Source organism: Mercenaria mercenaria, chromosome 5, assembly GCF_021730395.1.
Source record: "Mercenaria mercenaria strain notata chromosome 5, MADL_Memer_1, whole genome shotgun sequence".
Taxonomy (NCBI): domain Eukaryota; kingdom Metazoa; phylum Mollusca; class Bivalvia; order Venerida; family Veneridae; genus Mercenaria; species Mercenaria mercenaria.
In genome coordinates this window covers 41,917,585-41,936,484 of record NC_069365.1, presented here as the reverse complement: position 1 = coordinate 41,936,484, position 18,900 = coordinate 41,917,585, and the positions used below count along the sequence as shown (strand labels likewise).

The 18,900-nt window shown below is 35.0% G+C and overlaps 1 protein-coding gene across 1 annotated transcript; it reads right to left on the bottom strand.

Annotated features, from left to right (window-relative positions):
• Positions 1-124: 124 nt before the first annotated feature.
• LOC123558930 (serine/threonine-protein phosphatase with EF-hands 2-like) lies at positions 125-18,539 on the bottom strand. The gene is made up of 15 exons (XM_045350766.2): positions 17,813-18,539; positions 17,149-17,276; positions 16,239-16,344; positions 12,616-12,767; positions 11,912-12,073; positions 9,899-10,065; positions 9,597-9,633; positions 8,750-8,896; positions 8,333-8,413; positions 7,921-8,106; positions 6,496-6,647; positions 5,632-5,738; positions 4,085-4,248; positions 3,518-3,602; positions 125-968 (listed from the first exon to the last, which is right to left on the bottom strand). Exons 1-15 carry the CDS (start codon positions 17,862-17,864, stop codon positions 709-711), a joined length of 1,986 nt encoding a protein of 661 aa, XP_045206701.2. The 5' UTR covers positions 17,865-18,539; the 3' UTR covers positions 125-708.
• Between the last annotated feature and the right edge of the window lie 361 nt (positions 18,540-18,900).

Below are 18,900 nucleotides of genomic sequence, written 5' to 3'. Positions count from 1 at the left end.
TATTTATGGTTTTAGTGAATTATATCGTTTGAAAAGGTTATCCGATTGTTGCTTTGGTGTCCAAGTGTGTAATGCACACGTATAGGAAGTCTCTCCGTACATAGAGTAGTGAACTCGTTTTTCTGGTAATTCTGGGTTCCAGTTTGATTATATAGTCCATTCAATGCAATGTATATTCAGTAGTCAATTTTTCGTTCTTTTGTATTATCGTTCGGCTTATGGTGGTGCTGGGAAGCATGAGAGGGTACGGCTTGAATTTATTTTTCATTCAATTTAATCGATTATTCTGTTATATTGCATGGTTGCATTCTCTACTCCTGAAATAATTTCTCACAGATTAATTTGATAATTATTTGCATATATAGCAGTCTTTAAAGTGTAATATGGTGGCTTTGAAAAATCACCCCATTCTTCGACTGGTACTGGTGTTATTACTATTCCATTTTGTCAAGTCACATGTGGTTCTGAGAAGAAATTTTATGTATTGAAATAATTGTTTCGGAACCACTGCCTTACCGTTGCATGATCATGAGATGCGACTGAAAGGGTCTGTATCTCTTAAATTCTTGAAGGTATAAATGTTTACCCATTTGTAGCCCCATATAACCTGTACTACTAGACATTCAACTTTTCATTATCGACGAATGAGGCATTTGATTTTGTTTATAACCCATGATCGTCATGGATTACTTTCCCTTATACCATTAGCTAAGTTTGTAAGTTGCCACTTATATCTGGTAATTCAGTGATTTCTTCATTTGATTTCGTTTTCAAAGAAAATGTTTTATCCTTGCCCAGGCTATCTACGATTCTGAATGCTTCAAGAAATTCATTAAAGTCTATGTAGCCATCTTTGTTCATGTCTATGCTTTGAGCTATGTCTCGGATCTCGGTCTCTTTTATCGCAAGATCAAGCTGTTTGATAAGAATGCTAAGCGCATCTTCGAATTCTGGCATTGATATTTGACCTGAAATTAACAAAATGATAAAAGTACCGAGACTTCTTACGAGTTCCGCCATTGACGTTGGTTTAAACATACTTATTCCCAACAAAATACATAATTATATTTACATTCTAACTTTACTAGTACAGTTGATAGAAAGGATTAGTACGAAAGTCAAGTCTGATATGAATCGGCTCTGACGTTTTTGCCCTGAAAAAACAAACTGATAAAAGTACTTAGACATCTTGCACGTTTCGGCACTTATATTTGACCTATAGTTAACAGAATGATAAAAGACATAAGACCTATTGCGGGTTGCGTCACAGATATTTGTCCTGAAATGAATAGAATGAATAAAGTTCTGAGACTTTTTTACAAATATTTGTCCTGAAAATAAACAGAATGATAAAAGTGTTGAGCTATGTTCTGAAATAAACAGAACTATAAAAGTGCTGAGACATCTTGATAAATATTATGATGAAAGTGCTGAGACATCTTTATCAATACTTGACCTGAAATCAACATTATGAAAGTACTGGGACATCTTTATCAACATTTGGCCCGGGTCTCCGTGGCTGAGTGGTTAAGGTCGCTTTCATATCACTTGCCCCTCATCGATGTGTGTTCGAGCCAACCTCTTGGTGTCGAGTTCTTCATATGAGGAAACCAACTGGCTTACCAAAGATCGGTGCTTCTATCTAGGTTCTGCCCGCTCGTGATGAAAAAATGCACGGAGGGGCACTTTGGGTCTTCCTCCACCTACAAAGCTGGAATGTCGCCTAAAAATGACCTATAATTGTGTCTGTGCGACGTTAAACCAAACAAAAATAAGAAATAAAAAACAATATTTGGCCTGAAATAAACATTATGATAAAAGTGCGGAGACGTCTTTATCAATATTTGGCCTGAAATAAACATTACAGTATTATAAAAAATGCTGAGACGTCTTTAGTAATTTTTGGCCTGAAATAAACATTATTATAAAAGTGCTGAGACGTCTAAATTTTTTGTCCTGAAATAACAGTATGATAAATGTGCTGAGTCATCTTTATCAATATTTGACCTTAAATAAACATTATGATGAAAGTGCTGAGGTATTTTATTGACATTTGTCCTGAAATAAACAGAACAATGAATGTACTGATACATACTTACAAAAGATTTTTCCTGAAATAAACAGAATGATGAAAGTGCTGAGATATTTTCATTGACATTTGTCCTGAAATAAACAGAACGATAAAAGCACTGAGACATCTTTACAAATATTTGTCCTGAAATAAACAGAACGATGAAAGTGCTGAGATATTTTCATTGGCACTTGTACTGAAATAATCAGAACGTTAAAAGCACTGAGACATCTTTACAAATATTTGCCCTGAAATAAACAGAATGATAAAAGTGCTGAGGTATTTTCATTGATATTTGTCCTGAAATAAATATTATGGTCAAGGTTATGAGTTTTGACACTGATATCTATCCTAAAATAAACATTATTTTAAATTCTGGCATTGATATATATGCTGAAATAAGCAGTATTATAAAACGTATCAACATACATGTATATACAGTGGTATTTGTAAACAAAACAATGTTGATATAAGACTACAATGTAGGCTTGATATTAGCATTTGTTTTCACATATACATGAAAATTAAGGTATATAATTATAAGATATATATTCTGACTATATGTGAAGGTCACTACATATGTATTTGTCTCGTTCTGATTTCGTATTGACTTTTGTGGAGGACGCTGTACCCATGAGCAATATATACGAGAAATATAACAAACGAGTTCAAGATTGCCATTTAAGGATAAAATGGTGTAATAGCCATATTTCATATCTTGTAACTGGATGGTAATATTTAAATGAAATTTGGTCACTTTAAAGACATTCAAAATTAAAAACTTTTCACCGAGAGATTTTTCAAATTTTATTATTTTTTGGGGGAGATAATCGGTATTGAAGTTAACATTGATGCTTATGGGAAATATATAATTTCTTTGATTATGAGAATCTGAACTTTAGTTTCAAGAAAAGCTGCATTATATGATTCTGATACAAATATCAAAAGAAATCTAAAATTCCCGTAAAAACATATTTTAAATTCTGCATGTTTTGCTAGCAGTATTTATAAAACGTATCAAATATATACAGTGGATTTGTAAAAAAAGCATTGATATAAGATACATGCTGTTATATTACGTTGTTCAATATGAACTTAAGTTTAATCTTAGACATATTTTATAGTGAAGGTCTACATATTATTTGTCGTTTGATTGTATTGACTTTTTTGGTGTATGAGAATATGTACCAGATATTACACGTTCAGATTCCATTATTAGGTAGTAATTTTACTACCCGAACACATTTAGACTAAATATCTACCAAAACGGACATTTGGGGACAAAATAATACTGATATTATTACTACAACCACCGACTGGGCTTGATAAAACTTCTGAAAAATGTATTACACATTCAATTACACTACCATCATCACTTTTATCTTCAAAGGGAGTGACGAACATTCCTGTAACGAATTGTGTGAAATTAAGTAGTAAGAATCTTACCGGAATGGTCTGTGTCAATCATTCGAAAGATTGTTTCTAGACTGTCTTTATGTTTATACAGAGTCTCTGTTATACTAGGACCATTCTACAGATAGAAAAAATACAGCACATTTCACATCAGTTACTGCATATTCATTATAAATGCTTTAATTTGGAAGCATATGCGATGCAATGTTGTATGACAGGGTAATTTAAGTATCTCAAGAGTGTTCCTTACAGGTAATGGCGTATATGAAATTGCTAGATATATTATTTTCCCAGCTCATATCACCGTGTCATTGCTTTAGCTACTGCATGTTAACTGCAGGCTATTCGAATCTTGAACAAAAGAAACAAAACTGCACGCAGCGGTCACCTACTATTTTTCTTCATGATCAAACGTTTTCTCATGTAACAATTACACGGGCCTTTACACGTTTCCATGATTTCTGTCATGACGTTAGAAAGTATACTGTCACACGAGTAAAACCTTTGGGTGTTTAATCTGTTATTGTACTTTGTAAATATGTTCGCTGCACAATAAAATATTATAGTTAAATCAGAAACCGGTAAAATATAAGACTTTACCCCACTGTATCTGTGCTTCACTTGCAGTTTTTCGAATGAAGATTCATAGAATACATTGCCATCATCGTCGGTTTTCGCTAGCTTCGTTTTTAATATTCTCCATGGCAACTCCATTTCTAAAACAGTTTCCATAGCAAAACACCAGTCAGCGCTGCTAATTTTACCTGAAACAAAATAAATTATTACTAGTATCCAATTCACATACTACCGTATCTACGTTATGTACGTTGGTAATGTCTTTCCACATCTCACATCTAGATAGTTCTAACGAATTGTTCATATCGTTCTAAACGTCTAAGTACGACACAGTCTACTCTATTCATGAATATGTAAAAACGAACTTGTTTACTCAAATTTTAATTATAGGGGCATCCGTGGCCGAGTGGTTGAGGTCGCTGACTTCGAATCACTTGCCCCTCACCGGTATGAATTCGAGCCTCACTCGGGGCGTTGAATTCTTCGTATGAGGAAGCCATCCAACTGGCTTACGGGAGGTCTGTGGTTCTACGCAAGTGCCCGTCCATGATGAAACAATGCACGGAGAGGCACCTGGGGTCTTCCTCCACCATCAAAGCAGGAAAGTCGCCATATGACCTATTTATAACTGTGACGGTGACTTACAGAAATTTTTGAAATAACTGTTGTCATATTTAGTTTTTTTTTTCGACTTTAAACGCATCCCAGTTTAAACCACAACAATGTCAATGCCAATCAATGCCATTTGTCTAAACATCATCAAGTGTTTAGCAATATATTAATGGAAACAATAAGTTCAAGATTTTTAACATGTGTTTAAATGTGAAATAAATGGTGTTCTGGCAATCAGTCTTGGAGCTCTGAAGAATGGTGTATGACTTTGTAAAATTCTTGCAAAAATTGGAAAGAAACCATTATTAAACTCTAATTTTGTTATAGACATTGTAATGTTGAACCACTGTCTGCATTTGATGTTCTGTGAGATCCTGTAATTTCGTTGGCATGAAATTTCTTGATCAAGAAAGACTTTTTCTCACAGCTAATACTTCAAAGTATAACACCAGCTGAATTATGTTCAGTATGGCAATACTTAAACTGGCTGAAACATTTAAAAACTGCCTTCCAAAAGACGAGGTCAGATATAATTCGATGCATTTTGATATTCACTTTGAATAAATAAAATATATAATGTTCTACTAAATACATAACAGAAAACTGAAAATAACCATACTATGTTCTACAATTTGCTCAAATAAATTACAAGGTAAGGGCTCAATAAACGACATTCCTCAGTCAGTAATTAACCCTTATAATGCTGGACATGATTGATTCTGCCTGATCAGCCTGCACATCCGTGCAGTCTGATCATGATTGCACTGTTCGCCATTTAGTCAGTATCTTTTTTGTATTAAAGCACCCCTTTTAACAGTTAACGGTATTTTCAGAATTATCCAAATTGAAATACGGACAAGTTCATTATAGAAATTTAGCAGGGTAAGGGTTAAGGCCCAAATTTTCGCTTAACCCGCGAACTTATTTTTTTGCATTTAAGATACTAAGCATGATCTCACCTGTCATATCCGTATCATACTTCTTGAACTCATTCATCAGTTCTGATCTAGATGCAAGCAGACGTTCTTTTAAATCGCTGAGTGCAGACTTTTCAACCAAATTAATTCTAAACATAAACAGTACAAGATAACTATAGCTGAAACTTGGTACCTCGAATTTCAAGGGACTGGGCGTTTACTTCGAGATAAACGAAATTTGACTTAAAATGAAATTTTGTGCAAGTGTTTTCCGGACGGGACTTGAAAATGCCTTCGAGATAGCCGGAAATTTCAGACTAACGAGTTCGAGATAGCGAGTTTCAACTGTTTATCTATTAAATTATGAACAAAAAGTAAAACACTGAAACATAGGTATTACTAGTGCTAATGATGATACTGATGACAAAGTAATGGACCAAACAAGAAAATGATCGGATGATAAAAGTATAAAGTCTACTTACAAGGATTTAAAAGGTTTGTCTGATATAGATTTATGGCTTCTCAAATATATCGCCGTTCCATAATTAGTGATGTTGACCGTTCTACTGGGTTAAAGTCGAAATTTGAAGAAAAATTTGAGAAAAATTCCTTCTGATGCCATGTAATAAAACACTTATTGAATGGTTTACCAGTCAACAGCTAAAACTATTAGTACTCAATCGTTGGGCAATAGTTTTGACTAGTGGCCAGCCAGCCATTCAATAAGTATGTACTTTGAAATGTAATGGTGAAATTGTGTAACTTGAATGTACACCAAGAATATGTACACACAATCGAATATTTTAGCATAAAAGGCCAAAATATTTTTATCTGTAAATTATCTGTCTTTATATAAACAAAAGGTGTTTTCATAACACAAATTATCTGAAAAATCAAACACCTTACCTCTGCGTGAAAGACACTTTTCTCAGAACAGGACTGTGTGTTGACAAATACTGAACAATATGGCAATGCATGTTTGGACCTTGTAGCCGCACAAAGGCGCCAAGATTGCTGCCTGTCTCATAGTAACTCGAGGCAGAAAATACAGTGAGCACCTGAAAAGTGTAAGAATTACACGTTGTGAAATTTATAATAACATAATTATCTATTCTCGACTAGTGATGATCATAATTATATTAAAACTTATAGCCTAAACTGCAAATTAACCATAACGCATTCTCGCATACCAGAAAGCTAACATGTCCCATCATAGGATTAGGTCGAACCTCTAATGGTTGAAGAGTTCAGACTGACATTTACGAAAAGACTGAAAGAAAGAAAATTAAAAATGAATTTTTCAAAAATAACACCAATTCCCGCAATTCCAAATTTTATATAGAATGAAAATGTCACGCTTCAGCTTACGCTAGTACTCTTTAGGCTGTAGATGAATAAACAGGTTGGCAAGGCCCTCCTGGCGGCCATGTTTTTGACGAATCGGAATGATTTGAACAATCTTGCAAGAGAATTACCCAATGAATATTTTCCTGAAATTATTTTAAATTCGGGCCAGCCGTTTATGACAAGAAGAGTTTAGATTTTCTTTTCCATTGCCATGGCAACCTGAGTTATGGTACGGTTTCCTTTAAAAGATTTGAAAGAGGAGGACCTAAGGAGCATTTCTGTGAATTCTGGCTTAAATTGGCCTATTGGTTTAGGAAATGTTATACGAAGCAGATGCTAGACAACGGACAGTGACTGGAAAAGCTCTTTATTTGCTTTGTTCCAAGTAATCTAAAATCGCTAAAAATCTGTTACTTAAGCGTTTTGTTTGAGTGAGAGATTAATTAAAATCTTTGTAGACCTTAATTATACTGTTTTAATTTTAGATTTGTCAGTTGGTCATCCGTTATTTTAATACCATGTAAAACCAGCAGCCTTGCAATCTTAACATACATGATGTCTAGTGCTTGATATTTGCAAAGTTCAAGGAATTTTTAAATGACGCACAGGAAAAGGAATACAGAGATTACGACTTAATTAACAAGTGATTAGAATGTTACGTTAACCCTTAGCCTGCTGGCGGCAAGTGATTCTGCCGTTGCGACCAGTGCAGACCAAGATCAGCCTGCACATCCGTGCAGTCTGATCATGGTCTGCACTGTTCGCTGTTCAGTCAGTAATTTTTTAGCAAACACCCCTTCGAATAATAAATGGTATTGCCCAAATTGAATGATGGACCAGTCCATTTTAGAAATTTAGCAGGGTAAAGGTTAAAAATCATACAGGATGCACGTGAATTGAACAGAAATGAAAAGACATCGCAAAAGGGTCTACTAAAACATGAAAAGAAAAAATACAAACGTGTCAAACAGCTCGAAAACTTACTTTACCATCATGGGTATATTCATATCCGTCCGGTTTACATTCGTGAGATCTTATGAGCAATTTTAGTTTGTTTTCTTCTAAAAATCGAGTTGTAACGTCAGAGCCAAAGTACACACCCCCACCTCTAAATGTATTAGGCTGACAACCCTCCTTCATATAAGGATCACTCCACAGCAGGTCAAGAACCTTGAAAAAATGAAAAAAAAATCTATGTACATGTAATTAGACCACCAATGGGGTAAATTATTGTTCTATGTAGAGAAACATGACTAAACAATGTTTTATTTAAACAGGGCATTAGTGAATATTAGCCTACTGAGTTAGATGCAGAACCACCGAATAATTTATGACAAACGAAATCCTCCGTAACTGTCACGACGGCCTTGATTTAGGAACCATAAGTACGTCATACCTGTTTCCATTCGATGAGATCTTCTTGGGCCATAGTACTTATATCATCACAGCCACCAGGGGGTTGGAGAGTGGACATGTACTACAAATGAATAAACATGGTTAAACAGCTGCAACATGATCAGTAAATCGGTCTTATATAAACCAGTACTTCATTTCTATCTAAATGCAAGCATTTGTGTGAAAGTAATACAAAAAGCTGTGGAATTAGTTCTTTTTAAATTAACGGAAACCTCTTTTTTTTAAACTTTTTGGAAACTTAAACAAAGTGTGAAAATGTATATGTTGACTATTACGTTAACACACAGCAAAACCTGTCTCTACAACAGTTCCTCCGAACACTGTCTTGTATTGTTCTCTTAACATGTTTAAAGAAATGAAACACTACTTAAAATAGTAACTCCAGATAATGTTTTACCCTGTGCCTATCGATTGTTGACAACAATTTAAGATCAGTAGTGTCGGAGATACCACCATGGCACACGAGCACCTGCTCATCAACCACCGTTGCCAATGGCAACCAACTGAACACGTCTTTGAACAAGTGAATTATCTTCTTTGAGTGCTGCTAGAATATAGTTTGGAATTACAATAAAGCAAAGTTACTGGAGAAAAGTTTTTCATGAGCTTATGTACGAATACATCTTTAAGGTTAATTTCCGGACTAACACATGTTGTTTTAGACACATCACGTTTATATAACACTCTTTCCATATTTTGGTAATATTTCACAAATAGAAAGTGAATGAATAAAAAAAGAACAAATATAAATTTGGTTTGACATTTGATCTATTCACTGAAAATCTATCTGCACCTCTGTATCCTTATAAGTTTAACAACAACAATTCAGCGCCATGTTCGCGAAAAATAGCGCCTTCAAATTTGATCAAATATTTTACTTAAAACACGTTTAAAACGAAATGTCTCATAGCATAACGTCTTGATTAATTTACACACACACTCAGTTGGTAATTCGCGGTCCAGGCGTGTATAAACAAAGGAGCGTGACGGCCTACTATTTTGTGCGAAGAAACAGTTCTATCACATTTGAACTAATTTTTACATACAAGACGTATCAGAATGTTTTATACTTGGTAAGCTGCAGAATTAAGGAAGTTTTTGGTTCTAATTTTAGCGTCTAATGTAACTTGTATTACGCTCAAAGCAACAATGTTCTAACGGAGTTACATATATGGGTACCAGGTGGCGACTGCTAAATCTTCATAATGATTTAGAAAATGATATATAAAAAAATATATACTCACCCTATACTTTCGCTCTATTTCTTTTACAAAGCCATACCTGAAAAGCCATTGTAAACTGTTTTCTAAAGAGAGAGGCCTCTGTCATTCAGATCAGATGCCTTCTACTTTCCCGACATCTGTTTGACACTAGTAACAAATTACGAAGGAATTTTGCAGAATTCTACAATTTTAATTTATAAAATGCTTGCTATGCGAGTCGACTTTGATACGGTATTGAGCAATTTCGCTAAAAATGGCGGAAAACCAACTACGGAAAGCATAAAATACGCCTTTCCTGTGAATGGTTTTTACTAGTTGCTTACCTTATGTTCATCACGTGATCTTCGTGGTTACCCCTGTTGATGTAAACTTCGTTTGGGTTCATGATAAAACAGGAAAATAACACCAGAGCTACCTCCGTAGAAAAGTGACCTCTGTCTACGAAATCACCATTAAATATGTAAGGATTGTCTACAGCTGGGAGTCCATTCTAAAAGCAACATATAGTGAACATTATTACACGACTTCTAAATCGCCAGCCAATTGACTGGTCTATAGTTCAACACTATATTCGACTGGACTAAAGTCAAAACTTGAAGTAAAAGATATGTAAATTTAATTCTTATGTCAAGTAATAAAACACTTGAGCCGTGCTATGAGAAAACCAACATAGTGGGTTTGCGGCCAGCATGGATCCAGACCAGCCTGCGCATCCGCGCAGACTGGTCAGGATCCATGCTGTTCGCTTTTAAAGCCTACTGCAATTAGAGAAACCGTCAGCGAACAGCATGGATCCTGACCAGACTGCGCGGATGCGCAGGCTGGTCTGGATCCATGCTGGTCGCAAAGCCACTATGTTGGTTTTCCCATGGCACGGCACACTTATTGAAAAGTTGCCGTTCAATACTAAAAAATGGTGGCGCAATGTCCTTCCAACCTAGGGCAATAGTATTGACTGTTGATCGGTATGCCATTCAATAAGTGTGTATATTATTACATTTTGAGAAATACGCATCTACTGCATCAGGGATTTTTTTTCACAGAAATTTAACGCTTACATTTCTTTTGTATTTAATAGTTAATATACTTGCAAACGAAATCAGCTAGATTTATTTTACTTAAAAACAGAATGATTAAAGCATATGGTGAGTTTATTCTGAGCCCAAAGCATATATGATATTATCACATGTTTGACGTCGCGGGAGTGAAATAAAGCCATTACATAAAAAGAGCCTCGCATTTTATCATTTTATTCAACACGATTTATAAATTCAATATGAAAAGTCACACATGTAATATCCTCTATTTAATATTCACAGTGCTTTTTTTGTGAATGTAAGATTCCAAGGGAGTTCGTGTGACTTCGGGTGAAAATGACCCCCATTAAGTGCCAAATAAAAATGAAATTACCAAAAAGGGACACAATTTACAGTATATTCTACTAAATTCGTAACTGTCCATGGGAATGGAGAACCTTAATGTGCCCCCGTCCCAGAAAAAAATGTCCCCAAATAATCTCCAGAATGGCCATTTTGGCCAATAATGAGCTGAAACTATAGCCGCAAAGAAGTTAAAAACATTACAAACCCATCCTACAAAAGAAGTGCAAGACATAAATAATTTTCCTGACCTCTGGGTGTTAAAGCGCAAGGTTACATTACGTCATTTCCGACCGAAACAGCATACGAACGGTATTTCTGTGACGCTTTTCTTGAGATGAAGGGCTTCACAAAGAGGATAGTTGATAATGGCAACAGTCGAATATTTAAACCAACTTTCTGTAACTATTTCTGATATATTTTTGGATTAAATAATTCAGGGGCCGACCTTGACCAAAGCCTAACGCATCATTTTATTCTTAGAAACTGCATTCTAAGTCAGTCTCCACACTATAGAGCAATTACGTCTGTGAAACGGACAAACAGTTGAAATAAATCGAATTTATATGAACGTTTCATAGGCAACGCTTATTTATAGTCGCCACCGATAACCCATATGGGTGACTCCTAAAGCAGAATTTTTTAAATTGGAATATAATACAATATACAGAAGTTGCTTCACTTTCACAAATTTACCGAGTTCTTCTGTGTGCCAGGTATGAAAGCACATGTATACGCGAGACTATATCCGTGTGAAATTTTGGCCACAGGAGCGAGAACTTGAGGTCACATCCTTTATACTGTAGTCAGGCAGTTATCTTACTGGACCACTGTGTCCGCTATTATCCAGATCTCTGAACCAATTAAGCTGTTACTGACTTCAACTGTTTTTGTCACGAGTAAGCTTTGTAAAATCAGCCCCCTTGGCAAGATAACGCATAATAATGGTGTACTCACTTTGTGAAAAACCATATAAAGATCACTAAGTTTTCCGTGAAGATCACCGCATATTGTGATCTGCTTCGAGATGGACGTTGTGGCATACCGGATGTTCGCCTGTGTCTTCAGTAATTTCCGGGTTTCCAGCAGAAGTTGTATTGTATACTTTGCATGTAGTGTCTGCAAATATAGATTCGTACGTTCTTGTTCTGTTCCCATAAATTTCAGAAACATAACTAAGATATTTAAAGCAAGTCTCGGAATGGTATGTACGTCTTACATTTTTGCTTACAGCATTCTGTATTTACCCAGCAAGCACTGGTATATTGGACCAATGAAGGCAAACCGATGCATAATTATGGTATTAGTCCGGCGTTCAGTCGATATCAAATATCAACAGATAAGCAATATCTGTCGGAAACAAAATAAGACAGATATTTCACGAACTTTACAATACTGATATCGAGTTGATACTGAAAACCATGTCGGTCCCATATTGGCCTAGCTGCTAGGTACTCAGATCTTTAAATCATACTCTGAAACGAATAAATACACTCTATCTGCTGAAGTTTGGTGTTTATTTAATGCAGGTATGCAAGTCTGAAGTCTGAATCGTTTACTAACGTTGTACGCATTGCGTACGTTGTCGATTTGCGCAGATTACATTTGCACCGGGCAGAAGGCAGAGTAAACCTCCAACGAGCACATATATAAAATCTTACCAGTTTTCGTCTAAAAGCCTGAACCATTTTATGTAGCTGACTCAGGGTCAGAGGGAATTTCAGATGAATTCCTTTATAACTGCTTTCAACCTTTATGTCGTCTAGAAAATTGTAAAATACTTCTCCTCCTGTGTCTGTGATTGTCTGTGTATCTGAAAATTGTCGGTACTTCTATATAAAGACAGTCATATAGCATCAATAAAACTGATCAATAGTAAGTTAGTTATATTAATTTTTACATGCAGAATTAATTAATTCATTGATTTGCAATGGACAAATGGTCAGATTTTCTTTGAATACTTCCATATCGGTATAGCATGTGAATGAAAAATACTCGCATCGAACTGCATGAACAGATGTAGGTAATGTAATCAGCATATCCCGAATTTGGGCATATCTTATGTTTTAGTTATATAAAATTATGAAACGACTATCAAACAATCAAGATTATTTCTACTTGATAATTTGTTTTGACAGCTGATCAAATTTGTGATTCCTGCTTAAGTGAATTACATGTATTTAAAAACTCACTAGACTGAATTATTGTGGCAAAAACATATGTCATAATTTTAACTTCATATTAAGGTACAGCAGTACCAAACTATTCTGGAGTAATAAGGGATGCAATAACATGTAAGGTTGATATAGTCATAACTTCATGTGAATTACACTGAATAGGTTAATCAAGAAAATTTGATTCACCTCCCATAATATTCTAGCAGTTTCCGGTTAAAAGGTGGTGTCATGGCTATGGAGGGTTAGTATATTTTCATTCCGGGTTAGGTTAAACATAAGTGGTCGACCAAACAAATCAATTACTGGGTTTGTTAGTGACTCTCCGCGGAAATATGTGAGACTGGTATGATATATATGGAGACTCGGCTGACTCCTCCCACCTCCCCTTCCTCACATACTTTATCATACCGGCTCCATTTCCGTGGAGAGTTACCAACAAACCTAATAATTGATAATAGTACATCTCGTACTTCTTGCGAAGCATCGTGAAAAGTGCAGGTGATACACGCTAAATGTTGGGCTGGCAAGCACATTTTAATAGCCCGCTAGACTTTACACGCGGCAGAGATGTGACAAACCCAAAATCCAGCGCGTACACTCATGTTGGTGATATACATGTTAAACCAAATTATGCTTATAGAAATGTAAAACTGGTATAACAGCATAATTTGTAGGCTACAACGTATGTTAGAACTTTATCACAAAAATTCCCTTACCAGTTGCAATTTCTCAAGTTAGAAGTTTAAAAGTATAGTGGGGTAACAGAGAGTCGTCAAGTTGTGAAAAGAATATGAGATGTCAACGAAGGTTTGATTCCAATTCAACGATTTAAAGATTATGACAAAAATGTCAAAGCTTGACAACTTGACATCAATAATCTTACCATCCTTTAAAGTAGTTAGCGATGTGAAGCAATTTTATTTAGAAGTCAAAAAGGTCAGTCAAAAACAAGAATAATTTCTCGCGTGATAATATAACTTCAAATGACTTTGAAAATGGCTTTATGATTAACACAGATCTCACGTTGGCAAGAGACGTGGACGAGGTGTAGCTCTGATACAAAAGACATGTCATAATAACTTAAACGCTGTTATTTCAATACTAATACATATTCAGTAAAATTAACAGTGATATACAGATCACTAACAACAAAAGAACTAAAACTGTTTAGTGAATATGCATGAAGTGATAAGTGAATATGTGATAAGTGAATTTTAGTGAATATGCATGAAGTGATAAGGACCTAATTTGTTGGAGACCTGAATTTTCATTTAGATATTTCATCGGATCAGGATGGTGCAAACTGCATTACATTTTTATACCTTGAAGAATATAAGGTTGTCCGCAAACTTATTTAATCTCGCAGCTTATACCGCTTGCAAAATAGTGACCAGCACCAATTTGGTCACCTTAATGAGGTGGACCGTCGGTCTAGAGGTAACACGCTTGACTGTCAATCCAGAGGTCCGGGGTTCGAATCCCGGTCCAGGCACTGGAAGTTTCTGAGATGCTCTTGAATGTCTCCCACCTAACTAAGAGGCCTGTACTGGTTCTTCCCAGGAAAGACAGCTCCGCGTGTATCGGTGCTATACACCGGGCACGTTAAAGAACCAGACTGTATTCGCAAAGAGCAAGGCTAAGTTAGCCGGACAGGCCTGTATCTAAAAAGGATTTCTCTCTATCTCTTCCGGGGGCTTTATCTCACTCTGTCCCTCTGGTCAGATCGCTCTGTATTTGTGCTAGTAGAGGATGAATTTCGCGCCCTGTGTGGCTGCGTTTGCTATATGTAAAGCGCCTTTGAACGTGTTTATCATGAAAAGGGCGCTATATAAATCTGGTATAATAATAATAATAATAATAATAATGATAATAATAATAATACAACTGTTTCGGCTCATTGAATTTACATCCACCTGGTATGATCGTTGTTATGTTTAATAAACAAATAACTTAATTGATCCTGAGATAATGTGTTCAATTTTCACTGGAATATGCCAATATTTTACAGGGATATCAAAAATCGAATCAAAGTGAAGAGTTAGGAAGTTGTCCAATCTGACTGAAGTACATCTCCTATTACGCTACGCATAGGATCTGACAACGAGCTATTGATGGCCTCGTTCTGACAACCCTTCCGCTAGCCAATCAAAAGTTAACTTACAACATTCTGCAAGCTTTAAAAAGCCTTAGTATTTGATATTAACAATTTTTATGTAGAAAATGTCAGACAGCCGGTTAGCTCAGTCGGTAGCGCATTTGCTCTGTAAGCGAGAGGTCCCGGGTTCGAGCCCTGGATTAACTACAAATTTTTCTTACTCTTTGACATTCGAATAAGTTGTCTGATTGGTTCAAACAAAAATAGATTTGCGAAAATAAAAATAGCAATCTTGGAAATCCAAAATATACAGAAGACGAATGTGAATGGGCCGTTCTCAGATCTTCGTTTAGAAGATCAAGTGCTTTAGTCAGATTGGAAGTTGTCGAGTATACTTGTTTAGAAACTTCACAATCATTGATATTGGTCCTATGAGACTAAAACCACTGGTTTGATTTCTATACCAATTAGCTGGTTTCCAATGACGACTAACATACTCTCAAGATAATTAGCATGTCGGTAATAGACCATATATTTTAATGGAGTTATCAATATTTTAGTACGCATGTGCATCGTTATGTTTAAGCTACATAGTATGAAATAAAGTAAGGCCTTCTACACCTACGCGAAAACCTTCAAACTGACTTTTGTGATTATGCTTACTACTGGCGCTGTTACTCTTTGTTAATTCCATCATACTAATTGAAATTATATACAACCAGAAACTGCTAAATGAATGTAGAATTTGACAATCAGGTTGTACAACTATGCATATAGTTAGGTGATTTAGGTAAACGACATTGAGATACCCAGCCCTGAATGATTTAATTTGTATTTTTAAATGCATTGGGTGTGTAAGTGAAAGGCAATGTCCCTCAACCTTCGATGTTTGTTTAATTTACACCTCTGTCTTGACATTTAGATCGTTAAAACAATATACTGGAAATTCCCATTCTCTCTTTATTAAATAAAGATGTGAAGGCAAAATCGGACATCGCAATTTAACACTTACCGTAGATAGATGCCCTTTTGTTAACATTAAACGCGTTAATGAGGGGCGCTTGTCCATCACCTTCCGTAGACATATTCAACAGCATCTTGTTAAAGAAATTGTGAAGCTGAAAATTAGAAAGAATACAGTAATTGAGTTTTGCTACAGAAATAAACTCTGATATTGTATCTATTAATTTGAAATGAAATACTTTTCCGACATATGGATTCTAAAAACATGTGAAATTTGATATTTGAATCATTAATAATAAATGAAATAATACTTCCACTTATCAAACTCTGAAGCTTATCAACGTCTCATCAATACATCAAATTAAAAAAAGAAAAACAACATTATTACAAAAAGTGCAAATTGCCAATCCTATACGAGTTACAGGAGACGGCATAATTTATATTAAAAATCTATTAAAACTCAACTAGCCGCTGTGAGCTTTTAATTACCAGAGCTCAAAAATCTCAAAGGAGATTGCTGCGTAATTTGTTTTGAAGAAAATTGTACTGTGTGCACTAATAAATGCATTAACTCATTGTCTAGCTCTCTTTTTACACAATTTTCCAAATATATTAAGTTTATACTTGTTCGATTAAACTAGACTAATCGGTGATTGACAATGAAAGTGCACTTCAATAAGAAACAGACATTTAATATGGATTTGTAATTGCAATTTTCAATCTGCAAATTTTATTCTGTATATTGGATAATCTTCGGGTCATTTTTATTTCACTGTTTTGCTTGAGATGTGTTGTTATTATTTTGTAGTAGGTCAGCCGCTTAATGTTCAGAAATGTTTCAAATTCAACTTTCGCTTATGTCATGAATATTGCTAAAATAATAAACAATCGTGAATAATACCCAGTATACAGTAGCATTGTTCTCAAGCTATTTGCATGTTACTTTTAAAAAGACAAACCTTAAGTTGGTCTTGCTCTCCAGCATATTCTATGGACTGAAAGATGTTCCACGTGCAGCGTCGACGTATCTCGAGGTTAGCTCTGTATCTTCTATACCATTTCTGTATCAGAAGAGCAGCCCGTAATTCTGTAAAAAGAAAATGAGCAACACATAGCTGCCACTTTAATTATCATTTTATTCTTAAAACTAAACACATTCACTGTACTATTACTATTTTTGTCCTCGAATATTTCCAGTATGAAACTACCAAACCGTCTCATATTAAATCAGAGTTTTTAACTGTTAACAACCGTTAACTATAAACATTATTCACAGCTACTATATTAATTTCGCACTTGTTACTCAAGACCAACTTCCTGATTGCAAGTAACTTTTAAAAAAACAAATTGGTAGGACTAATAATTCACAGACTAAAGCATATTATATGAAATGGTGTATTGTAATTTCGAGTCGGTTTTTATATTAAGGAAACATCTAAATCCATCAAGCAGAGACATTGTCGTTACATCTCCACTTGATAGAGAAATTAAAAGATGCACTTGACACTGAAACACGGACCGGATTGTATAGCTCTAACTCTAAAACACCTCTACGATTACGTTGGATGTACATGACGGATGATTATATCAATAAACAACTACAAAGTAAAACAAAAAACTTACTTTTTGTCCCGTAACCATATATACCTTTCCTTGACGACGGTGAACATCCCATCGCGATTAAGTGCAAAGCCACATCTTTATTCAGTCAATTTTAGTTTTTCTGAAATACATTTCTCGTTTTAACCACAAATACAGTCTTCATTGTAAAAACATGGAATATGTTTGAAATATTATGAGCAACTGCAGTTATACATAATATAAATACAAACAGGTTTCCAATATATCAGATATTCTTTCCATTGAACTCAATGTATTTAAGTTACAAGAACTATTTCATCAAAATCAATGTTTAACTGTTGATAAAGATTATTCTCTATGTAACACATAGTATCCTCTTCTGTAATGATGATGTATTTGCCCAAGGTCACTCATGTGTGCTAACATCAGTCCCTGAATATTTCATAATTGTTCAATGTCATTATCAGATTCAATCATCCCTAATGTTTTAATGTTTACACTAAGCACTTGTTCCAGAAATCATTTTAGTATCAGACAGAACACATTACTGAAGTACCACATCTATTACTTTTTCCTTACGTCTTCCGAAAAGCAAATAAACAAAATGTCAATTGTTAATTAAGCCCTATATTCGTTCAGTAAGTCGTTGGTAATCATTTGCTATAATCAACGTAGGAATGTCCTTTGAGTTTTCATATCAGCGGAATTACAAGTATCAAGTTCTGAACAGAATATCAGTTCACATGAGAGATGTATCTGAAAATGCCAATTAAATTATCATTACCTTCTACGTAGATTACCTGCGTACATAAAAACAAATTTCCTATAACGTATGAAAGAACTGTGTTGTCATACCTGTTTCCATGGTAACAGATCAATGACAAATACAATAAGCATTTGATGAGGCTGCAAACATTATAAATGACATTATTGTGCTTTTAACACGGATAATGGAATCGATATCAAATCCGAAATTAATAACAACTTGCATCGTTTAAATAATACTTGCCCATCGATTATCCCTGCTCAAAGATGCGCACATGCCAGTAATACCTTCATCTAACTTATTGCATACAGATGAAATATGAAAATATCGCTACTTATAGATGAGAAGTGTAAATTATTACAAA

Coding starts and splice junctions, on each gene's coding strand:
- LOC123558930 (XM_045350766.2), bottom strand. CDS start 17,864: ATGGGATGTTCACCGTCGTCAAGGAAAGGTATATATGGTTACGGGACA. Junction 8,897..9,596: donor AAATAGAGCGAAAGTATAGG/GTGAGTATATAT, acceptor ATATTCTAGCAG/CACTCAAAGAAGATAATTCA. Junction 8,107..8,332: donor ATCTCATCGAATGGAAACAG/GTATGACGTACT, acceptor CATTTTTTCAAG/GTTCTTGACCTGCTGTGGAG.